This window comes from Jaculus jaculus, chromosome 10, assembly GCF_020740685.1.
Source record: "Jaculus jaculus isolate mJacJac1 chromosome 10, mJacJac1.mat.Y.cur, whole genome shotgun sequence".
Lineage (NCBI taxonomy): Eukaryota > Metazoa > Chordata > Mammalia > Rodentia > Dipodidae > Jaculus > Jaculus jaculus.
In genome coordinates this window covers 37,572,763-37,596,741 of record NC_059111.1, presented here as the reverse complement: position 1 = coordinate 37,596,741, position 23,979 = coordinate 37,572,763, and the positions used below count along the sequence as shown (strand labels likewise).

General features: G+C 44.8%; 1 protein-coding gene across 1 annotated transcript in view; it reads right to left on the bottom strand.

Annotated features, from left to right (window-relative positions):
• Impg1 (interphotoreceptor matrix proteoglycan 1) overlaps nt 1-23,979 on the bottom strand; it is a 124,537-nt gene that overhangs the window by 5,647 nt on the left and 94,911 nt on the right. Inside the window, exon 14 of the mRNA XM_045160049.1 lies at nt 23,327-23,546. Coding sequence (XP_045015984.1) covers nt 23,327-23,546 — 220 coding nt within the window. The remainder of the gene's footprint in view (nt 1-23,326; nt 23,547-23,979) is intronic.

Below are 23,979 nucleotides of genomic sequence, written 5' to 3'. Positions count from 1 at the left end.
AGTCCGTGCCAGCTCCTTTCTGTAGTACCTGTCCCACGTTTCCTACCTATTTCTGTTGGCCGCTTCCAATTCTTCATCTCACTCCTCCATTAGGGTGCCCTGGCCAGGGATCAGCAGTCCTCTTCCCCACCTCCTGGCAGAAGACCCTGGAATTGCAACCATTCTCTCTCTTTCTGTCTCTCTCTCTCAAATAAATGAATGAAATATTAATTTAAAAAAGATTGACTAAAGTACCTAACCTAGCCCTCCCAGATGCCACCAGCCTTCCATCCTGTATGTGCTCGAAAAGAAGAGAGTCGGGATGGGGAGCTGACCTAGAAAAGGGGACCATGAAATAGGTCAGTGGCATATTTGTCCAAATGGCTGGACTCTGTGGCGGCAGGATGGCCAGCCTGCTTCCTCTCACTAGCAGCTACTGGACTGCTGGTACAGAAAGCAGACAAACTGACATTGGGATGGATTATTACAGTCAGAGTTCCCACTGTGTCACTTCCCTACTCAGTGGGACAGCTAGCCACTGGATAACTGGGGAGCGAGTGGCCCAATATCAGGGTATGGTGGGAGAGAATCCCTGGGTACAGATAAAGGCAGTCCATCCCCAAATGCAGCAGTGTACCTCCCAGAAGAGGAGGGGAGACTCTCCATTCTTGTGAAGAGATGTTGGAAGAAATCTTTTCTTTCTGGCCTGATTTGAAAGATGAACCACTCCCTAACTCAGATTTAGAACTCATCACTGATGGGAGCTGAAGTTTACACAAGTGGGAATGCCTCATTGGGTATGTGGTAGTTACTGGTAAGGAAATCTTGGAGGAGGGAGACTCCCCAAAGATTGGCCAGCTCAAAAGGCTGAGTTGCATACACTCACCAGGGACCCCCTGCTTGCATAAGGGAAGCGGCTACGATCTACACTGACTCCAGGTATGCGTTTACCATGTTTCATACCCATGGAGCCATTTACAAGAAGAGAAGACTATTAACCTCAGAGGGAAAGAAAATTAAAAACACCGACTAGTTCCTCCAAATTCTGGAGGCAGTCTGGGCCCCCAAGACCATAGAAATAGTTCACTGCTAAGCTCACAAGGGACTCTGGTGACCTCTGGGAGTATGGACAAACCCACCTCCAGCAGTTTCTAAAAGACTTGGTTAACACTGCAAAGGAGATAGCTGGACGCTTAAATTTCCCTCCTCCCTCCGTACCTCAACATCCCCTTCACTCCTGGAACCTGGGAGATTAAGTCTGGATCAAGGTCGCTGTGAGGAGAAGCCTGGACCCAAGCTGGGAGGGGCCATATTAAGTTACACTAACCACTCCTTCAGTTCTTAAAGTTGCAGGTGTCATGCCATGGATACACCACACCCACGCCAAAGCTGCTGCAGATCCAAGTCAGGAGTGGAGACCGGAACTGCACCTGGACCAGCCTCTGACTCTGACCTTGTCCAGACGACCTGGAGTTGACCCTTGGGAATCCAGTCCTGCTGTGGATGACCTTGCTGATCCTGAACCTGAACTGGATGAACAATCTCCACTCAGCCCTGCTGCTGGTGCCTTAGACTCATAAGCTAGTCTGGGAGGCATATCCCTGTACCAGGGACTGGTTTTGTTCAACAAGCCTAACTGCCTCCTTCAGGGCCCCTGTCTCATCTCTTTCAGGTGGTGTTTCTCAGGGGGATCTGACAAGATGATAATCTTCCCCACCTCACCTCAGAAGTGTTGCAGTGTGGACCCCTGCCCAAATTACTACTATGGACACACAGGAGATGACTTGAGCTATGTGGCCTATGGGTGCATACCAAGGAATGCTGAAAACTGTGGACAGGGGTGGAGCATACTGGTCATATCTTAGAAGGTCCTGTGTAGAAGTTGCCACTCCAGGGGCTTGGAAAGGAGCCCCTATAAAAGGGCAAGGAGTCTCAGAGGCTGGTAAAAATGCCTGTCCTGAGCTAGGAAAAAAGTAAGGAGTAAATTGGGAACTGACTATAGAGAGATCCCAACAATGGGGCTCTTGAAACTTTGGGATGGGTCAGTGTCTCAAAAGCCATTGGCAGGGAGCTAACCCACTGGTCACACTTAGGCTAATCATCAGGCCTGCCAATGTGTTGCTACCTGTGAGCAGAGTCACACTGGATCCTGGGGCCCCTCAACCAAACCCCAACCCAGGAACTGATGAGAGGAATATAACCCTCCTAGGTTCAACCCAGATGCTCCCCTGATAAAAATGCTTCAACTGGCAAACTTCAGCCATGAGTTGTTAAGACAAGCGGACCCAAAACTTGGGAAAGATTGTTGGATCTGCTTAAGAGCTAGCCAGATGACCTACACTGTGCTAGGAACTATCAACTTAACTCTATTCAACATGACCTGAGATAATCCAGCTGCCAAAGGTGGCGCCTTGTGGCAGGGACCCTAGTACAGACTCTGGGGGAAGAAAACTGTGTAGGAGAAAAGGACAACTGCACCAGGCTGGCTCTCAGGACCAGAGCCCCAGATGGTACCTATTTTGCCTGTCAATGGTATTTATACTTGCTTCCCAGGGGGTGACTGCACCCTAATCTTCTTGACCTCTGATTTAGAAATATTCCCAGGAAATGAGGTCTCTCAATACCTATCTATCCACTCCAGACAGAAGAGAAGCCCAGTCCTGCTCCCCAACCTCCTGAGCATGGCCTTAACAGGGACAGTGGCCACTGGGGTGATTGTTATAGGGCTTCAACAGGTGCCACACAGTCAACTACGTAATCAGATTGAAGAGGACCTCAGCCTAGTCCAGCAAAGTACAGTTACCCTGCAAAACCATGTAGATTTCTTGGCCTCAGTCGTGCTGCAGAACCACAGGGGACTAGATCTGATGAAGGCAGAGAAAGGGGGTATTTGTGTTTTCCTAGGGGAAGAATGTTGTTTTTATGTAAATCAGTCAGGAGTAGTAAGAGAAAATGCCAGAGAATTCCTGGAAAGAATTAAGGTCTGGGAGAGAGCTGGAATGTCTTATAGGCAGAGTACCTGGAGGTCCTGGGGCCCTTGGCTGGTACCCTGGCTGAGCCCTTGGTTGAAGTCCTCTTGACTTTACCATTTGGCCTCTGCCTGATTAACATCTTGACTCAGTTCATCAGGAATTAGTCCGAGGCAGTAAGACTACAAGTCATTCGCCAGTATAAGAGGATCCCATTAGAAGAGTCATAAGGGCTTATGAAGATAAAGAGGAGGAGATCTAGCAGAAAATAGTAATATTAAAAGAAAACTTGTACTGGGTTACAAAGCCCCCCAACTGGCCAGAAGTTATGCACAGAGAGCAGAAATAAGCCCCTGGTCACCTTTGAGCCACCTGCAGGGAGAGACCAGAGAGCTGAGAGATAAGTTTCTTGCCCACAAGGAACAACCAGAGAAAGAAGATAAGTTCTCTGCCCACGCTACGAGTTACTGATAGTTCTGGGCTGACTAGACCAGAAATCACATGAAATTTAAGCTATGTAGCTGCCTTCTCATGCCATGTTTGCTTCTGTAACCTTGTTTACTTGTGAGAAGAGAGATATAAAAAGCCCCTCTTGCCTAAGCTCTGGGCTGACGCCATTACAGAGTGATGTGGGTGTCAGTCTGCTAGCATGAATAAATCTTCCTCTCCTCAGTCCAAACAGCTCCGAGTCTTATTCAGGAAATTCCTGCAACAATGTGTGCATGTACTGTGCATGTCTCATGCACACACTCACGCAAGCAGAAGTCAGAGGAGCATGTTGGGAGTCTGCTGTCACTCATCCACTTGAGTCTCTTACTGAACCAGAGCTGCCATTTTCAGTCAGACTGGCTACCAGCAACCCTCCTTGATTTCTTAGTTTCTGGTGACTGTGTGGTGTATGCACAGGCAAGCCATAGGCAAGTCGGGCCCTGGAAGGATCTTACACTCTTACTTGTTGAACCATTTCCCCAACACTTTAGTTTTTATATTTTTCGAGGTAGGTCTCACTCCAGTTCATGCTGACCTGGAATTCACTATGGTCTCAGGGTGGCCTCAAACTCACACAATCCTCCTACCTCTGCCTCCTGAGTGCTGGGGTTAAAGGTGTGCAACCACCATGCCCGGCTAAGTTTTTTTTTTAAGTACACATGTGCATGTGTGTGTATGTACAGGTATGTGCAGGTTAGGGAACAACTTTGTGGGTGTCCCTTCCCCTCCTACATCCTTTGAGGTAGGGTTTCTCTTGTTCTGCTGTAAGAGCAGCATGCTCTTGTTATGCTCAGGGAGAGCTTCCAAGGTTCTGGGAAATTTTCCTGTGTGCCTCCCATCTTGCCATCATTGCCTTGGGGTTACAGAAGGCTGCCATAGCTTCCAGCTTTTTATTTGGGAGTCTGGAGATTGAACTTGGGTACTCAGAGTTCAGTAGCAAGCACTTTATCCATGGAGCCATTCTCCCAGCCACTTACACTGGTGCTAGTTTTTGTCATATTTGTCATTCAGAAGGATGGGCTCAGTCATAAACAGGACATACAACTGCTTATCTCTTCCTTAATATAATCCTTGATATTTGGATAAAACATTGGTCTGAACTTCCTATCTTTTGCTCTTATATATACATTATAATAACAACCTAAAATTCACTGTCTGAAGATGGTCTATGAAAGGAGAGCAGAAAATGAGACTTATGAGATTTTTTTTTTGAGGGAGAATCCCATGGTAGCCCAGGATAGCCTAGAACTCACTGTGTAGTGTAGGCTGTACAGCACCTACTGCCAGCATCTCTGAGTGAGCCGCCAGATTATGTTTCTGTTGATACTAGAAAGGAGTTCCCGAGATCCTGTACCACTGTCAATAAATGCCTACTGTGTTTTGGGTAATCCTCTGAGCTTACTGTAATTGCTTGATGGCGAGATGACTTAATTTTCTATCTTTAACCCATGTGAATAGTTCTTCTGCAGTGAGAACATGGCAATCTCTCAACACAGCAGCTCAGGACCCTTGGCACCAATGAGTGGAGCGCCAGTAGTTGCTAATTAGCAGCTGGGGGGAAGTTCTGACCTGGCACCCTGAGGAATCTAGCTTAGTGCTTAACATCCCACATGGATTCATTCTCTGTACAGGCGCAGCACGCCTACCTTCCAGTTTCAGAACGTGTTCCGAAAATGTCCCCAGGGATCATGACCCTAAGGCTCAACTACCTCAGGAGAGGAAATAGCAATGATTTATAGTGACAAGAAGCTCGTATTTATGAAGAACCCTCTGTATTTGGAGCCAAACACTATCAACACGGGTCTTCATTAATATTTCTAACAATCTTATAAATGCATATTTTCTCTCCTTCCCTCTCTTCCTGTGTACCCAGACTGGTGTTGACCGCAGCCCCTCGTGATGATTACAGGTGCGCATCATCCCCCATCTGATATTTTTCAAAGGCTCTCCCAGCAAAGCAGAAGCTCACAGCACCTCCACGCTTTCTCATGAGGTGGGACCTGTTTTGTAGAAAGCAGAGCTAGACATAACAGTTGGCTCAGATTTTTTCCTTTCTACTGTTCCAATGTGAAAGCATTAAACATGGCTTGGAACATGTGAGCTATCTACAACTTGGAAACTTGGAGATGTCTGCATCAGCTGAGATTTCTGCTGTAAACACATTTTATGAATGGTACTGTATTTGCTTAAGTAATGTCTTCTTAAAACTATGCATAGGAATATGTGATATGTGTCTGATGTGCACGTTCACATGTGAATGTTAGACATGCACGTTACAGCATACATGTGGAGGTCAGACGACAACCTTGAGTGTAGAGCTCCTTCCACCTTGAGGCAGGGTCCGGTGATTCACCACTGTGTTGTTCAGGCTGGCTGAACCATCAGTGAGCTCAAGCTTGCATCTGGCTTTATGTGGGGATGGCAGGGATTTGAAATTGGGTTGTCAGGCTTGTGTGGCAAGTGCTTTACCACTGAGCCATCTCCCCAGCCCCTTTCATGTCTTATACTTTTCAAAGGTTATGAGAAGCATTCCCTATTGACTACCTGAAGAGGTGATTCTCAGCTCTCCATCCTGTGGCCAACATGCACTTGAATGTTCCCTGCTGCGAGGAAGACTGGTGTTTTACAGGGAAACTTTAAAAGATATAGGTCCTTGCAAGCAAAAAGTTTGTGGGTTCACGGAGATCTTAAGCCCTTGATGGCCGAGACTCTTTGCCACTTCCGTTTCTGTTCTCTAATGCACTTAGGCCTGCCAAGCCTGAAAATCAGCTTTCCCATCTCTGTGGGTCTCCCACTTCATCCTACCAACTCCAGGGTGCCCTTGCCTCGTATGGATTGCCTGCCTCTGCTCAACATTTATTATTCTGTCATGTCCCTGCGCTATCTCCACTCACTAAAACAATGCACAGAAAGCAAAGCGTCTTCTTTGGTAGGGATCCAAGCACAAGAGTCCAGCTGGGATCAAATCAAGCTTGCTTTGGTTTGGCCAGGGGCTTTTGGGGTGGCAGTTTTCCTAAGGCGATGCAACAAGATGATCGCTAGGTGGCGCTCAATTGCAAAAAAATGGTTGCGGTCGGAGCTGTGAACTTTGATCAGAGTGCAGCGGGACGCGGGCTTGGAGCGGCTCCAGGGTCCTGCTAGCTTCGCGCTGACCCCTGAGAGCGGCCCGGCGGGCTGGGGAGAAGTGGCGGACACTCCCGGGCCATCTTTTCTCACTGCATCAAGGCAGTGCTGGGCTCCGGGCCCAGAGCCGCAGACCGCGCATCGAACACGCGCCGGAACCCCAGCTGGGCTGATTATCTGGCTCAGCGCACCAGCTGGTCCTCCACAGCCAGGCCACCCGAGCACCCAGCAAGGCCGAGGGCATCAGCTGGATGCCTAGTGCCTTCGTACTTTTAGGGATCCACGAAGCTAAACACCTTCAAATTCATAACAGAAATATAATTCAGACCAGATACTATTCAGCTTCATATCCATTCATTTTTATGTTGTAATTCAACACATTTTATTTATTTATTTATTTATTTTTATTCATGAAGGTAAAAGGACCTAATGTGGCCCCATACCCCGTTTCCTTGCTTTGGCTTAGCACTTGGGGCTCAGTGATTAGTAAAGTGAATATGTTTCTCTACTGAGGAGTTACCTGAGAGGTAGCTTGTGGCTCACTCCTCCCACACAGGCCCATTGGGCTTGTTTCCCTTGGTCCTGAGGATGCGGTGGGCCTGGCCGTACCTTCAGTGAATGCTGAAGTGCCTCAGGGGGAGGGAAGCATGGGTCCCACAATTGTAAGTGGTTTTATTAAGTTGACATTTTTGGACCTCCCTTTTCCCTTCTATAAAATGAAATACTTAAACGAAGTCATCACCAGTGTGTTACTAGCTCAATTATAAATTCCCCATTCTGGGTGCTCCATGGAGATAGCAGAGTGGTTGGACGGCTGGATGGATAGCCAACATGCCTGTCCCCATACTGGTGTAGGGAATTAAGTAATTAAAAGAAAATGCAAGATCAGGGGAGATGGCTCAGCAGTTAACTGTGCTTGCTTGTAAAGCCTTTCAGCCAGGAAATCATTTCCCTAGCACCCAAGCCTTGATGCAAAGTGGATGTGAAGTGGCACACCCACTGGTGATCCCAGTGTCTCTGTGGCAATGGAGGTAGAGCCAGTAGAATCCAAGGCCACAGGGCCAGCAGTCTGGCGGTAGCACTCAAAGGTGGAGAGCAGACACCTTGAAGTTGCCCTCTGAACTCCATGGCATGTCCATAAATATACATGCGCGCGCGCGCGCGCGCACACACACACACACACACACACACACACACACACACACAGTGCACACACGCGCATGCGAGAGAATATGTTATGGTTTGTGTGTAAGTTAGTTTCATTGCTTCCTTGTTTTGCTGTGACTCAAAATATGTTGCTTATGGCATATTGCTGGAAGGTTAGGTTAAGAGTATGCTTATTCTGTGATAGGTCTCATAGCACTGCATCCTGCATGTGATTGGAGCTCAATACACATTTGTGGAATTGTCTGATCTATTAATGGGAGCCCTTTCTGATTTACTAGGAGAGGCAATATGAAATACTGGTTTCATTTCCACTTTCTTACAACATCCACCACAAAATACGGTAGGAAACCAGCAGTTCTTCCTTGTGTGAGTGAATGAAAGCTGTGGTTGTGAAGTTGAAAAATTTCTCAACAGTCAGTTAATATCTGCGCTGCTGAATTGGTCCAAGTGTCCTAGGGTCTTGGGAGGTGTGGAAAGTGGGCCTGCAGCAGGGAGGGACTCAGATTGGGTGGGTTAGGGTTAGCTTCTACTTGGGGGTGGACTCCTTAAGGAAGCTCCATGGGCGGGCTTGAGAGATGGCTCAGTGGTTAAGGCACTTGCCTGCAATGCCTAACAACCCAGGTTCAATTTCCCAATACCCACATAAACCTGGATGCAAAAAGTGGCACCTGTTTATTTGCAATGGCTAGAGGCCCTGGTGTACCCATTCATTCTCTTGATCTTTCTGTCTCCCCCCCGCCCCTTGGCTCTGCTTGCAAATAAACAAGTATCAATCTTTAAGAGAAATAAACGAAGCTCCATGGAGTGCTACAGATGTGAAAACTCTAGGATGGAATTGAACAGGGTGAAATGTCTGTGGCATGCTCACAGGGTTGGGGTTCCCTACTGAGAAGAGAATGGAGTCCCTGGAATGGCCATCCTAGGAGGTAAGGGGCCAGTAGTGCTCAGGGCACGGGAGGCAAATGGGAGACTTGTGTGGAAGGAGAACTCTTGGACGGTTGCAGCTAGGGAGACCATACTAGGGTGTATAAAGGAGACATTTGGAAGTTTTGGACTTCTGAGAATGAATAACACCCCATTCTAAGAATATGGTAAAATATAGAAAATTTCATTTGATAAAATGTAGACTTTAACAGAATTCACGTAGAATTAGACTGAAGTGGAAGGTCAGGTTTTCCTTTTTTTGATATATTTATTATTTTGATTATTTGACAGAGAAAGAGGGAGGGAGAGAGAGGGAGAAGGCGAGAGAAGGGGGGAGAGAGAGAGATAGAGAGAGAGGAGAGAGAGAGGGAGACAAGGAGAGAATGGGCGTGCCAGGGCCTCTAGCCATTGCAAATGAACTCCAGACCCGTGTGCCCCCTGTGCAGCTGGCTAATATGGATCCTGGGGAATTAACCCTGGGTCCTTTGGCTTTGTAGGCAAATGCCTTGACCACTAAGCCATCCCTCCAGCCCTTAAAAAAATTTTTTTTAAATTATTTATTTATTTGACAGAGAACGAGGAAGGGAGGGAGGGAGGGAGAGAGAGAGAAAGAAAGAGGAGGGGGAGAGAATGGAGTTTTTCTAAATAGATTAAATAGCCAGTGCATACCCAGTAGGAGGGTGTATTGCATTCCTTTTTTAAAAAAAATATTTTTTAGGGCTGGAGAGATGGCCTAGCGGTTAAGCACTTTCCTGTGAAGCCTAAGGACACCAGTTCGAGGCTCGGTTCCCCAGGTCCCACGTTAGCCAGATGCACAAGGGGGCGCACGCATCTGGAGTTCATTTGCAGAGGCTGGAAGCCCTGGCGCGTCCATTCTCTCTCTCTCCCTCTATCTGTCTTTCTCCCTGTGTCTGTCGCTCTCAAATAAATAAATAAAAAATGAACAAAAAATATTTAAAAAAATATTTTTTAAATTTACTTGACAGAGGGAAAGAGAGAGAGAGGGCAAGAGGCAGATAGATAGAGAGAGAGAATGTGTACACTAGGGCCTCCAGCCACTGCAAAAAAACTCCAGGCATGTGCCACCTTGTGCATCTGGTTTATGTGGGTCCTGGAATTGAACTTTGCAGGCAAGTTCTTTGCTAAGCCATCTCTCCAGCCCTATTGCATTCTTTTTTTGTAGAAAAGCAAAATGGTATCATCTGTGTAGACACACAGACCTGGCTTTGAATTCTAGCTCTACCACTTGGTTAGTGTGTAACTAGTCAAAGGTAAATTACATACACTTCCTCCAAACACAGCTTCTCCAGTTGTGCAGAGGAGTGTGGGGATTATACCTGCATTGTGTCTTTATTAAGATTAAAATGCTATCAATCAATTGTAGTGATTATGACTGTTCTTTACTGTGACGAGTGACATCCACTTCCTCCCCAGAGCTGGCTACTAAATGTGAATCTGAAAAATGATGTATTTTACAGGGAAATGAGTTTGCTGATCCACGTTGTCTCTGAAAGCAATCCTGGATGCCAGACTATAACATTGATTCCAATGTTTGTCATCTACCAGCCCCGTCGTCTGCCCATGTTTCAGGAGGCTGCTTGGGCATTCAAAGAGAGAAGTTACATGTGGTTTTGCATTTTTGAAATCTTCAACCTGCACAGAGAACTCCATGAAAGCCCCTCATACTTCTGAGGAGTCTTCGTCACAGACTGCATGAAAAATGATGCTAGTGGCTGCAGATTTAGGCAGAGTACTAAGCAAGCTGTGATCTACTCTGTTTCTCACTTTGTAAATCACAGAAAATTCTAACATTGGTTTATACTTCTTGTATCTCAGATCCACTTATTTGGGCAGTTCTCACAAGGTGAATGGTCAGCCAAGCAGCAATAGCAGGGTTCTCTCCCACATGCTTTGCTGTCCCAGGTGGGGTGTGGCCTAATGGACGGGGCTTACCACCCTTAGGGCACACAGGAGAGCATGCTGATCTGAATGGGGTGTGAGAGGCACCTGAAAACCTCAGAAGAATCTTAGATCTTTATTGTTTCTCTTCTTTTCTTTCTTCCCTCCCCCCCACTCTCTTTCTCTCTCTAGGCAGGGTCTCACTTAGTCCAGACTGGCCTTGTCTTTGCAATGTAGTCAAAGATGGCCTTGGGGCTAGAGAGATGGTTTAGTAGTTAAGTGCTTGCCTGCGAAGCCTAAGGACCTCGGTTTGAAGCTCAGTTCTCCAGGACGCACATTAGCCAGATGCACAAGGGGGCACACATGTCTGGAGTACGTTTGTAGTGGCTGGAAGCCCTGGCTTGTCTATTCTCTCTCTCTCTCTCTGTCACTCTCAAATAAATAAATAAGATAAACAACAACAACAAAAATTTTTAAAAAAGGTGGCCTTGATCTCCTGATCCCATTTCTGCCCTCTGCCTCTCCAGTGTGCGCTACCACACTCTGCAAGAGAATCTTGACCCTTCAATCCCTCCCTCCGCCTCTTCCTCCCCCCCACCATCTGAACCCATGACTAATATTTCCCCTGTGCAGCATTACTTCCATAAACCACTTTTTTCCACACTGACTTTAGGCAGGGAAATCAGAAAAGAAAGCAGCATAGTCTGGATATGTTTTAGATCTTGCAAATGAAAACAAAGAAATGGTATGTCTGGGGATTGCCTGCAAATGTAATGACACCGGGACCTGACAGGAAGCCATTCTCCTCAGCCTTGCTTCTTCTTGACTGCTGACTTACCTTTCCCTGGAATGTTTGCTTTAGGAAAGGTACAATCCTTTTCTCTGTCACTTCGAGATGTAAATCTTTTTAAAAACATATTATTTACTTATTTACAAACAGAGAGAGTGAGAGAAAGAATGAAAGAAAGAGTGGGAGAGAGAATTAGAATGGATATGCCATTGCCCCCTGCCACTGCAAATGAACTCCAGATGCATGCCACCACATTGCACAACCGGCTTTATGAGGGTATTGGGGAATCAAACCCGGATCCTCAAGCTTTGCAAGCAAGCAAAGCTGAGCCATGTCCTCAGCTTGAGTTATGAAAATCATTTAAATAGCCTCTTGGGAGTGGCATCATATAGGGATGCTTTTCTCCAGGGCCTGGGTGTGAATCATAGTCATAGGGCACTCCTGTCCAGCCCTGTCTCTCAGGCTCTATGAAAGGTGGGAGCCTGACTTCTGAGGGAGGGTTTCTCCAAGTGGTAGGACAGTGGTGGAGAGAGCATGCCAACTCTTTTCCATGTCTCCTCATTGTCATCTGTCTTGGCCATACCACTAGCCTGCTTTATGCAAAGGGTTATGATGACCTCTAAATTGTTCCCTTAAGTGATACCCACTCATTGTTTACCCACAGCTGCTTGCTGACATTGCTGACTTCCACTAACACGATTTCTTGCCTCTCTCCTTCCCTCCTCCTTGGGGCTGCCTTCCTGGGTACCTAAACCCATGCTCTTTGCTGACAATCTTACTTTCCCATTTGGGTTTCTCAGAGCTCCATTTCCAGTTTTTAATATTTTTTTCTCCCACACTACTCACTAGAGTAGAGCACTAACATGGACACTAATATATCTGGCAGGGGCTTTGACACAAGCTGGTTTTTATTTGCTTTCTCTTCCTTCAGGTCTGAGTTCTTTTGTTCCTATGCTGTTCCCAAAGTGATTACCACCGTGGAACAATGTTAGAATCTTGAGTTTATCAGAAATGTCTGGATTTTCCTCCTGGCTGTTCTAGAACAGCCCCATCTTCTCTTCTTTGCCTTGACCCATCACCGTCAGACACTTGCTATCTACCAGGTCTGCGTGGTGTCCACCCCCTCTAGACTTCACACCACTTCTCTGCGCTCCCTCTACCCTTCACCGTTGGATACCTGCTATCTACCAGGTACACTAATTGTCCCACTTGGTAAACAGGAACCACTGAAGTCATCAGATCAGCAAACTACCTCTGGAAAACTCACAAATTAAAATGGTTTTCATTGGGCTGGAGGGATGGCTTAGAGGTTAAGGCATTTGCCTGCAAGGTCAAAGGACCCAGGTTCAATACCCCAGAACCCAGTGTTAGTCAGATGCACAAGGGGGTGCACGTGACTGGAGTTCATTTGCATTGGTTTGAGGCCCTGGGGCACTCATTCTCTCACTCTCTCTCCCTTTCTCTCTGTCAAATAAATGAATATAAGTAAAATTTGGTTTTCACATTTTAATTGGTTATACAAGAACTTCATATTTTTGGATTAGTATGCTCTTTTGATGTTTCAAAATTTTATTTTTTCCATTGTTGACATTTTCATATATGTATACAATGTCTTTTGATCTTATCCTCTTCTCTCCCATTAATACCATTCTTCTTCCTTACTAATAGCTATCTTACTTTCATGCCTTTTTATTTTACTCATTGAGTTAAACTAGGGTGGTCTGCATGATCATGGGTAAAGGGTGGAATCTTTTTATCATGGAATGTGTGGGGATGAGCTATAAGAACAAACTGGAAACTATGGGAATAAAAACTGGAAATATTTCTTATGAATCTTACAAATAGCTTTTGTGATATTGCTGTGAGATGCTAATTTCCTTACTTGTAACTTGCTCTAAAGTTAATCTTACAACTGTATAATCTACCTACTTAAAGCAATGTGACTAGGTTTCCTCTGCCTTGGTGTACCATTGGCCTAAACAACAAAGATGACCAATATTGTCAAGTAATGTTTAGAGATGCTGATTGATCTTAAAATATGCTATTTGTTCCTTTCCTCAGTAGCGGGTTGGACTCTTGTCTCAGAACAAACATTCATGCATAAGAAGCACTGACCCATAGCACTAAGGACAAATGAGGTTAGTAACTAAGGGACACAGACCTGTTGAAGGTAACAGGTGGACTTAGTGTGATTGCTCTTGTGGTCAGAGTGTGTGTTCTGGATCAGCACAGTGCAGTAGGACACACCCCTAAGTCCCTTCCCTTAACAAATGTTTAGGATTATCCAAAGTTGGAAGTACCTTACCCTTTGCTCATGCAATGTACTACTTGTTCATATAGTATTGGTTTTTATTCAATAAAAGTGCCAATGAGTACTTACATGCAGAGTAGAGGAAGCCACAGCCGCAGTAACTTCAGAGCAGCGGTGCAGCACATGCAGCAGGTTTGCTAATGGTTAAAACTAAACTTCTCTTCAGCTTACTTTTTCCTCAGGCTGTTGCTAGAGGCAGCTAGCCCACGCCTGGGAGGGGTGTGCCAGGAGTTAGCTCTCTCACCTCCCAGGCTTTGCTCCTAGAAGCAGTTTGCCTACTTCTGGATAGGATACTTTCAGAGGTTAATCTTCTCTAAATTTAGGGCTGCACCCTGCCCTCCAAACTGGGAAATCCATATTTTATCCCCACAGTTTGTTCTTATAGTTCATCACCACAATATAGCTCATCCTCACAGGAATGGACAGTTTACCAGTGGCTACACCGCTGATGAACTTGTCTCCCCTCTTTCAGCATTGTGTGATTTTTAAAAATTTTACCTTTTGGCTTGTTAAACATAGAGTATTGACTCTTTGGCTCTTATAGGAAAAGGAGGCTAATATCTAGAAGGCAGTAACTTTGTTTGATTCACTATTTACTATTGATTATGGTCTAGGCATTTTACATCTGCATAAAGTTAGATGTTAATATCCTATTTACACAGGCTTTGTCATTCCCATGATTCCTGTGCATCAAATTACATTGTATCCACTATCTGTTTGCTTGGCATGTCTGAAGTTTCTAGAAAGCAACACATCTACCTGGAATAGCCTGTAAGGCTAATCAGGAGTTTCCATGATTGTGGAGAGGCTGGACTATCTTACTCCCTGTAATGACCATTTATCACCCTTCTCTGTGTCTGACCTAATACCCTGTAACTATTTTATTTGGGTTGCAGACTCTTAGCTTTGGAGCACCCAAAGGCTAAGAACATAATGAGGCAGCACCTGAGGCCTGTAGCAGAGACCCCCTTGCTTTGCTGGAACCATCTGCCCACCTGATGTTTCTGCCAAAGTGCTTGAAAAATGACTTGATTTTTTTTTTATTTTAGAGAGAGAGAGAGAGAGAATATGAATTGGCACGCAGGGCTTCAGTCACTTCAACTGAACTCCATTTGCTTGTGCCATCTAGCGGGCATGTGGGACCTCACACTTGCCTGGCCTTTTTTGCACATCTGGCTTACGTGGGATCTGGAGAGTTGAATATGGGTCCTTAGGCTTCATAGGCAAGCACCTTAACCACTAAGCCATCTCTCCAGCCCAAGTGTCTTGATTTTATGACCTTGTTTTGTTCTGTGACTATAAAAACTTCATGAGATGGTTAACATGTTGGGACATGGAGTCTGCTATAACTTAAATCTGTGTTCCCAGGCCACAGTCACCCATATTTGACTTCAGAATAAACTAAACAGTGCTTAGCCACCTTGCGTGGGAAAAATTTAAAATCATGGGATACCCTCTCCATTTTCTAAGGAGAAATTCTTGGGATATTCTCCCATAGACAAAGTGAAGTATTTATTTTTCACATATAATACTTCCAGCAACTGCCTTTCTCTCAGTGAAGGTTTTCCACTTGATTCTCTTTCATGCTGCTTTCTCAATCAGATTGGACTTGCATCAGTGAATTCAAGCAAATACTCAAAGGATTAAAGTCAGAATCAGGGAGGTTTTCTGTATTTGCTAAAAATCACCTTCATCTCTGGTGCTATTCAGACCTTGGCTTGCCAGTGCCCTCAGGCCTCTCACTTCAGCTGGGTCCTGGTTGGTGCAGTGTGTCAGCCAAGCCCGCCATACCTGAACAGCAGGGCAAAAGGGAATCGGAGTCCTTGTTTTCTAGGAATCTAATAGAATGTTTTCATTCAGGACCCAGTGACCTGAGAGGCAGCATGATCATCTGGTACTAGGAAGACATTATAATTGGCTCACCTGTTAATCACCAGGATATCATATTCTCAAATATCCCATGGAAGAGGGAAAACCTGGCTCAGCTAGCTGCTGTGCAAAACTAGGAGCAAAAGAGCTTTCATACCGCTAGACTAACAAACAGAAGAAAATGACTGAAAGTCTCTTGCACATTTTTCTTTACTGTTTTAAAACTTAGACATTTAGTTCTTTTTTAAAATTTTTATTAGCATTTTCCATGATTATAAAAAAATATCCCATGGTAATTCTCTCCCTCCCCCCTGACACTTTCCCCTTTGAGATTCCATTCTCCATCATATTACCTCCCCATCTCAATCATTGTACTTACATATATACAATATCAACCTATTAAGTACCCTCCTCCCTTCCTTTCTCTTCCCTTTATGTCTCCTTTTTAACTTACTGGCCTCTGCTACTAAGTATTTTCCTTCTCATGCAGAAGCCCAATCATCTGTAGCTAGGGTACACATATGAGAGAGAACATGTGGCACTTGGCTTTCTGGGCCTGGGTTACCTCACTTAGTATAATACTTTCCAGGTCCATCCATTTTTCTGCAAATTTCATAACTTCATTTTTCTTTACCGCTGAGTAGAACTCCATTGTATAAATGTGCCACATCTTCATTATCCACTCATCAGGTGAAGGACATCTAGGCTGGTTCCATTTCCCAGCTATTATAAATTGAGCAGCAATAAACATGGCTGAGCACGTACTTCTAAGGAAATGAGATGAGTCCTTAGGATATATGCCTAGGAGTGCTATAGCTGGGTCATATGGTAGATCAATCTTTAGCTGTTTTAGGAACCTCCACACTGTTTTCCACAATGGCTGGACCAGATTGCATTCCCACCAGCAGTGTAGAAGGGTTCTTGTTTTTCCACATCCTCACCAACATTAGTGATCATTTGTTTTCATGATGGTTGCCAATCTGACAGGAGTGAGATGGAATCTCAATGTAGTTTTAATCTGCTTTTCCTTGATCATTAGTGACGTAGAACATCTTTTTAGATGCTTGTGTGCCCTTTGTATTTCTTCCTTTGAGAATACTCTATTTAGCTCCATAGCCCATTTTTTGATTGGCTTGTTTGATTCCTTATTATTTAACTTTTTGAGTTCTTTGTATATCCTAGATATTAATCCTCTATCAGATATATAGCTGGCGAAGATTTTTTTCCCATTCTGTAGGTTGTCTCTGCTTTTGTCATTGTGTCCTTTGCAGTGCAAAATCTTTGTAATTTCATGAGGTCCCAGTGGTTAATCTGTGGTTTTATTGCCTGAGCAATTGGGGTTGTATTCAGAAAGTCTTTGCCAAGACCAATATGTTGAAGGGTTTCCCCTACTTTTTCCTCTAGCAGTTTCCGAGTTTCAGGTCTGATGTTAAGGTCTTTGATCCATTTGGACTTAATTTTCGTGCATGGCAAGAGAGAAGAATCTATTTTCATCCTTCTGCAGATATATATCCAGTTTTCCCAACACCATTTGCTGAAGAGGCTGTCTTTCCTCCAATGAGTATTTTTGGCATTTTAATCAAATATTAGGTGGCTATAGGTACTTGATGACTGTGTATGGAACTCAATGGTGATGCATGCATCTAGCACAGGAAGATTGGGTTCTGTCCCCGTACTGCAAATCAGACTGTATAGAGTTCTGATACTAGAATCACTTTACGATACTTGTACTGGATTGTTTTTTTAGAACAGTGTTCTAGGTTTTATGTTCAACATGTTTTATAAAAATGAACTTTCTTAGAATTAAGAAATTAACTGTTTTGAATAGTGGCTTCTTTGGGTGTTTGGAGTCCTGAATTGAGATGTAAACAGAGGGAGGATGACACATGGATCTGGTGTTTGTGTCTGTCAAATTGTGTACCTGACTTACATGGTCTTGGCTGTTTCTCAAGAGCCATCAGTGGTGGCTCATACAGCTGTGTGGCCTGCTGTGCCCTGTTAGTTAGTACTCGTCACTGCCAAGGTCAATGTCAGGTGGTTTACTCTTGATGCTTCCTCTTTTGAAAGTAGCGTCTTTCTCCACCATCGTTGATGGGAAGGCAAACTTTTGGGTGCACAGTGGCCTCTCCCTATGTACAGCTTAACAAGGAGCCCTTTTGGAATTTAGGCATTTTGATTTACATAGATAAAATCATACTTGTTTTTTTTTTGAGGTAGGGTCTTGCTCCAGCTTAGGCTGACCTATAATTCACTCAGTAGTCTCAGGCTGGCCTTGAACTCACGGCAGTCCTCCTACCTCTGCCTCCTGAGGGCTGGGGTTAAAGGCGTGCACCACCCTGCTAGGCCTCATACACTGTCTTTTTTAACTAAAACAAAACAAAATTTTGTGTATGTGACCACGTGATTTTGGGCGTGTGCATGACATGATGCCTGTGTGGACATGAGGCCCAACCCCGGGCGCCACTCTTTGCCTTCCACCTCATTTGACGCAGGGCCTCTTGCTCGCTGCTGTGAATGCTGAGATATCTGGCCCATGAGTGTCCAGGCCTTCTCCTGTCCTCACTTCCCATCTCCCTGCAGGAGGGCTAGGAAGAAACATGCTCACTATTATCTTTTGGGGGTTCTAGGGATTAGAATTTAGGCTGTCATGCTTGTGCCACAAGTTCCTTGACCCATAAAGTCATGTCACCAGTCTAGTTCTTAACTTTTGTAAAGTCACATTTCATTTTCTAATCTTTTGGTCGTCACATGTTTTGGTTGAAGCGTTGTTTATGTACAAACTGGCTCACAAGGCCTTTTTTTGTGTGTGTGCACTTGTATGTGGAGTTGAGGCCCGAGGAGAACCTTGGGTATTGCTCCCCATGTGCCATCTACCTGTTTTTTGTTTGTTTTGGGGACAGTCTGTCATTGGTTTGGAACTTGTCAGGTAGGCTAGAGCAGTCAGCTAGCCCTTGGAATCTTCCTGTTTTTACCTCCCAGCACAGAGATTGCCCGAGTCCACTACTATGCCTAGTGATTTTTTTTCAAGTATAAGGTCTGGAGATCAAATCAAGTCCCCACACTTGCAATGTAAGCACTTTACCAACTGTTCCTTCTTCCCAGTCTGTCACAGCCATTTCTTGGCAGATTTCTTACATTAATAACTTTTACTTTTCTCCTGTGTGTGTGTGTGTGTGTGTGTGTGTGTGTGTGTGTGTGTGTATTAGCTGAATTCACTATGGAGTCTCAGGGCGGCCTTGAACTCACAGTGATGCCCTACTTCTGTCTCCAAAGTGCTGGGATTAAAGGCGTGCGCCACCATAGCTGGCTTAGATGTCTTCTTTCTATTCCAGTCTTGGGCCACCTTTTGTTTGATGGACATGTGAGCTGATCTGGGTGTACAACTGGGAAGGGAAATTATTTTTTTTCCTTGGTGACTTTCTTCAAGTTTTAAGTATGTTTTGAGTGTAGGTCTGAGGATAGACTTGGGTGTTTGTTGTATCCTTCCAAAACCTTGCTTGAGACAGGGTCTCCCTTGTTTTTGTCTCCTCCCCCTCCCCCAGTGTGTGTGCAGCATTCCAGCTGGTCCTAGAGCTTTTGAATTCTCTTTGCTCTGCCTCCCATTACCATAGGCACATTGGGATTACAGACATATGAACGATTTTCATCTGGCTTTATGTGGGTGCTGTGGACTTGAACTTGGGCTGGCAAGCTTGCAATCAAGTGCCTTTAACTGCTGGGCCATCACCCCAGCCCCTATTCATTAAGTTTTGCATCCAGTCCTATTTTAGGAGTTTTTCATTTATTAAAAACAGGGTTCAAGGGCTGAAGAGATGGCTTAGCGGTTAAGCGCTTGCCTGTGAAGCCTAAGAAACCCAGTTCGAGGCTCGGTTCCCCAGGTCCCACGTTAGCCAGATGCACAAGGGGGCGCACGCATCTGGAGTTCATTTGCAGAGGCTGGAAGCCCTGGCGCGCCCATTCTCTCTCTCTCCCTCTATCTGTCTTTCACTCTATGTCTGTTGCTCTCAAATAAATAAATAAAAAATGAACAAAAAAAATAAAAAAAAAACAAAACAGGGTTCATATCTCCAGTTATTTAATAATGAATAGAGTGTAGACAATTGTTTCCCTCAAAGCTCAGTGTACCATTCCAATAGTTTTTGCAAAGTATTTCCCTTGCAGATGCCACAAGAAGTCATTCATTCATTCATTTACATTCAGATTCACCACTTTACCTTGCCTCAGCCTATCCACTTCTTTGGAAGGTTCTTGAGCTGATGATACTGGGCTTGTGGAAAGCAGACAGCATCTCCAGGTTATCCAGCAGACTTTATCTTCCCCATATTGTCCCTACTTTGAAGTTGTGCCTGCACCCCACGGCACACTCCCTGGAGGCATTTCTTTTTATTTAACCTCAGGAGCTGTACATAAATCTAACTTCAGCACAATTGTACAATTCTATTGGCTGCTTACAGGAAAAGCTATACGGCATAGCTATTTCAGCTCCATTTGTCACACAAGTATTTTGACATACTTTTTTTTGGTTTTTCAAGGTAGGGTCTCACTCTAGCCCAGGCTTACCTGGAACTCACTATGTAGTCTCAGGGTGGCCTTGAACTCACAGTGATCCTCTTACCTCTGCTTCCCACATGCTGGGATTAAAGGCGTGCACCAGCACACCCGGCTGACATACTACTTCTTTTAATTACTCTACTAGTACCCTATGCAATCACATGGATGATTTTTCTCTGATCTTTGAGCTTACCACATTTATATGTTCTCTAAATTCTAGATCTACCATGTGGGTGTTTCCTCTAAACTCTGGGCCTGCTACCTGTGTAATTTCTCTAAGTTCAGGGTAACCATAGTTATAACTCTCTTTCCTACCCATTTCTTTTTTTAAAGTATTTTTTGTTCATTTTTATTTATTTGAGAGTGACAGAGAGGGAGAGAAAGAGACAGAGAGAGAGAGAATGGGCACGCCAGGGCTTCCAGCCACTGCAAAAGAACTCCAGACACGTGTGCCCCCTTGTGCATCTGGCTAACGTGGGTCCTGGGGAATCGAGCCTCAAACTGGGGTTGTTAGGCTTCACAGGCAAGCGCTTAACCACTAAGCCATCTCTCCAGCTTTCCTACCCATTTCTTATCTTCCCTTGTCTCTGCTTTGGTACTTTCCCTCTGCTTGTCTTTCTTTACCCATCACCATTTACTCTTTTAACTTTCTTTTTTTTTTTTTTTTTTTGGTTTTTCGAGGTAGAGTCTCACTCTGGCTCAGGCTGACCTGGAATTCACTATGTAGTCTCAGGGTGGCCTCGAACTCTCGGAGATCCTCCTACCTCTGCCTCCCGAGTGCTGGGATTAAAGGCGTGCGCCACCACGCCCGGCCTCTTTTAACTTTCTTACATGGGTGGGTCCTTAAGGAAACTGTAGCTGACTGAGGATGAGAGTGAAGCCAGGTGTGGACCCTCACCTCCCCTGTGGACTCCTGCTTCTCCTGTTTATCCTTCCTATTATCTCTGCCCAGTGAACAGAGATAGGTCTCCTCATAGTGACTGGCAGGCACCCCTGGTTCCTTCCCAGCTCTTGGCCATTTCTCAGAAGAGGCAGTCAGGCTTTAACAGGCACTTAGGCTGTCTTCCATTGCTTCTGCATCCACTGGGCTTACCTAGCTGCTCCTATGTAGAGGTCACTACTCCCAGGCTCACGGCCTAAGGGTGTGCTATCTTTATAAGAATCCTGTTTACCAAGGTACTGGGGCACTTTTTGAAAAGTTGCTCAAAAGCCTCTTCTGTCAAAGATAAATGGTTACCACTGAGCTTATTTTGGCTTGCAATTCTGCTCCAAGCCTTTTCATGCTGCCTTCCTTGTTAGTCCACAGAGACTCAAAGAGAGTGTTAAATACCCCCTTCACTAATTCATAGCCATAGAGAGTTTTGTTTTGAAGCTGACTGGAAGGTTCCTCTGGCTGTGGGTCTGCAGTCCTGCTCTCCTGTGCTCCAGGGAGTTAAGAAATGCCCTTCAGTTGGTTATAAAACAATTTGAAATGAGTGGTGAGAACAGTCTCCTATAGGTATAGGTGGTTACCATGGTACAAAAACTCTGCTTTATTACTGAGAATGTCTTTCCTTCCTTTCTTTTTTTAAATTTTTTTTTTTTTTTGAGGTGAGGTTTCACTGTATTCACTATATAGTCTCATGGTGGCCTTGAACTCAGTTATCTCCCTACATCTGTCTCCCAAGCTGGAATTAAAGTTGTGCACCACCATGCCTGGCTTAGAATGTCTACTTTCTATCCCAGTCTTGGACCACCTCTTGTTTGATGGACTTGTGAGCTGATCTGGGTGTACAACTGGGAAGAGAAATTATTTTCTTTCTTTGGTGACTTTCTTCAAGTTTGAATTTTGATCAAATTACTTTTCTCTCCTCAGGATGGTGGTCTCAGTTTCACTCAGAATTACGCTATGAAAATGCTATTTGGGTAGTTCACTGTGACCTTACACTTATGAAGTGGAGCACCCTGATTATCCTTTACTAAAAAAGTGCTTTTCACCTCTAACAGGATGTAAATTAGCTTGATTGTAGGCTACATTAAAAAAAAGTCATCCGGTTGGAACTTTTGTGCTGAGGAAACTAAACTCTCAGATGGTGCAGTAGCAGGTGTGCTGACTGTGCTTTCTGCTGTGGAAAACCTTCAAGCTGCACGTCTGTGCACTCCCCTTCTAGTCCTGCAGCCCGTAGTTCCCCCGAGGTTGTCTGACAATGTATAGTTTTAATTTGATTTTTGTGGTTTGATAGTTGAACATGTGAACTGAAGTCCCTGAAAAGTAGCTGCCCCTACTTCAGACAAGCTGGATGACTGATTAGAACTTGTGATTGTGGAGAGATGGAATGTTTTGGGCTCAGAGCCAAAATATCTTGGTTTGTCTTTAGTCACTTTGATAGCCAATTATTCCCCACCTCTGTGTTCCACATGACATCTTTGTGAATACAGGGTGTAACACTTTGGAATATACTAACTAACCTGAAGGCAAGAATAGCATGAAAAAGGGCTGGAGAGATGGCTTAGCGGTTAAGCGCTTGCCTGTGAAGCCTAAGGACCCCGGTTCAAGGCTCGGTTCCCCAGGTCCCACGTTAGCCAGATGCACAAGGGGGCGCACGCATCCGGAGTTCGTTTGCAGAGGCTGGAAGCCCTGGCGCGCCCATTCTCTCTCTCTCCCTCTCTCTGTCTTTCTCTCTGTGTCTATCGCTCTCAAATAAATAAATAAAAATTAAAAAAAAAAAAAAGAATGGCATGAAAAAGTGTCTGAGCCTATAATGGAGGCTTCCCCACTTCACTGCAGCCTGCCTACCTGATGTTCCCAACCAGTGTATCTGAAGGTGCCTTGATTTATGACTTTCTTTGTTCTGTTACTTAAAAAACTTCATGAAACTGTTACCTTGTTGGCACATGGAATTTGGGGTAATCTAAATCTGTGTTCCTAGGCCCTGGTCACTCATATTTGGCTCCTGAAAAATCTCTCTCTTATTCCCTTCATGGTGAGAACTGTATTTTTATTCCCTGTTAACAAATAGCACCTTGAGCTGGGCGTGGTGGCACACGCCTTTAATCCCAGCACTTGGGAGGCAGAGGTAGGAGGATCGCTGTGAGTTCGAGGCCACCCTGAGACTACATAGTGAATTCCAGGTCAGCCTGGGCTAGAGTGAGACCCTACCTCAAAAAACCAAAAACCAAAACCAAACCAAAACAAACCCCAAAACAAAAAAACAAATAGCACCTTGAAAACAAAACAAATAAAAAATTTCTCTTTTCTTTGTTGGACTTGCCTACCTGGTTCAATGTTGAGAGAGCAGCTGTCGATTTCCAGGTCAAGGTTTTGAGCTGCAGTGGACCGAAAGTCCTCCAAGACCCCGCGCATGGCCTGCGTGAGGTTGTAGGGCACCACCTTTGTGAAACGCACCCTGCTGTTCACGATCACACTCCCATTTCCGAAGCTAAGGATTTCCAGCTTCTTAAATCCCGTGAGATTGGAACTTAGATATGGAACCAGCTGTAAAAGAAAAGACAGTTCACTCCCACTCCTTTTAGTGCTCAGCTGTGACTAATTCCATTCACACTCAACTTTCCATTATCTGATGCACACACTTCTTTATTGTTTGAGTTTTACTTTTGAATTTTGAGACAGGAACACTGCTACTTCACAATCTATTTGCAGTAATCATGTTCACATTTTCACCCATCTGTCTGTGCATTGAGATGGATGGGCAGGGATTTCTTCATGATGAGAACAGATGACTTTTAGAAATACAAGCCACTGCTATCAGCAAAGAATGCCAGATTTAGTGATTAAAAGAAAACGTGAATAAAAACTATTCCAGGTTGAGCCCAGGGGCACATTGACCTACACCTGTATAAATGGACCTCAATTTGAAATGACCTGTTGAAGTAAACACTGCCAGTGGTCTGTCTGCACAGTGGGTGTT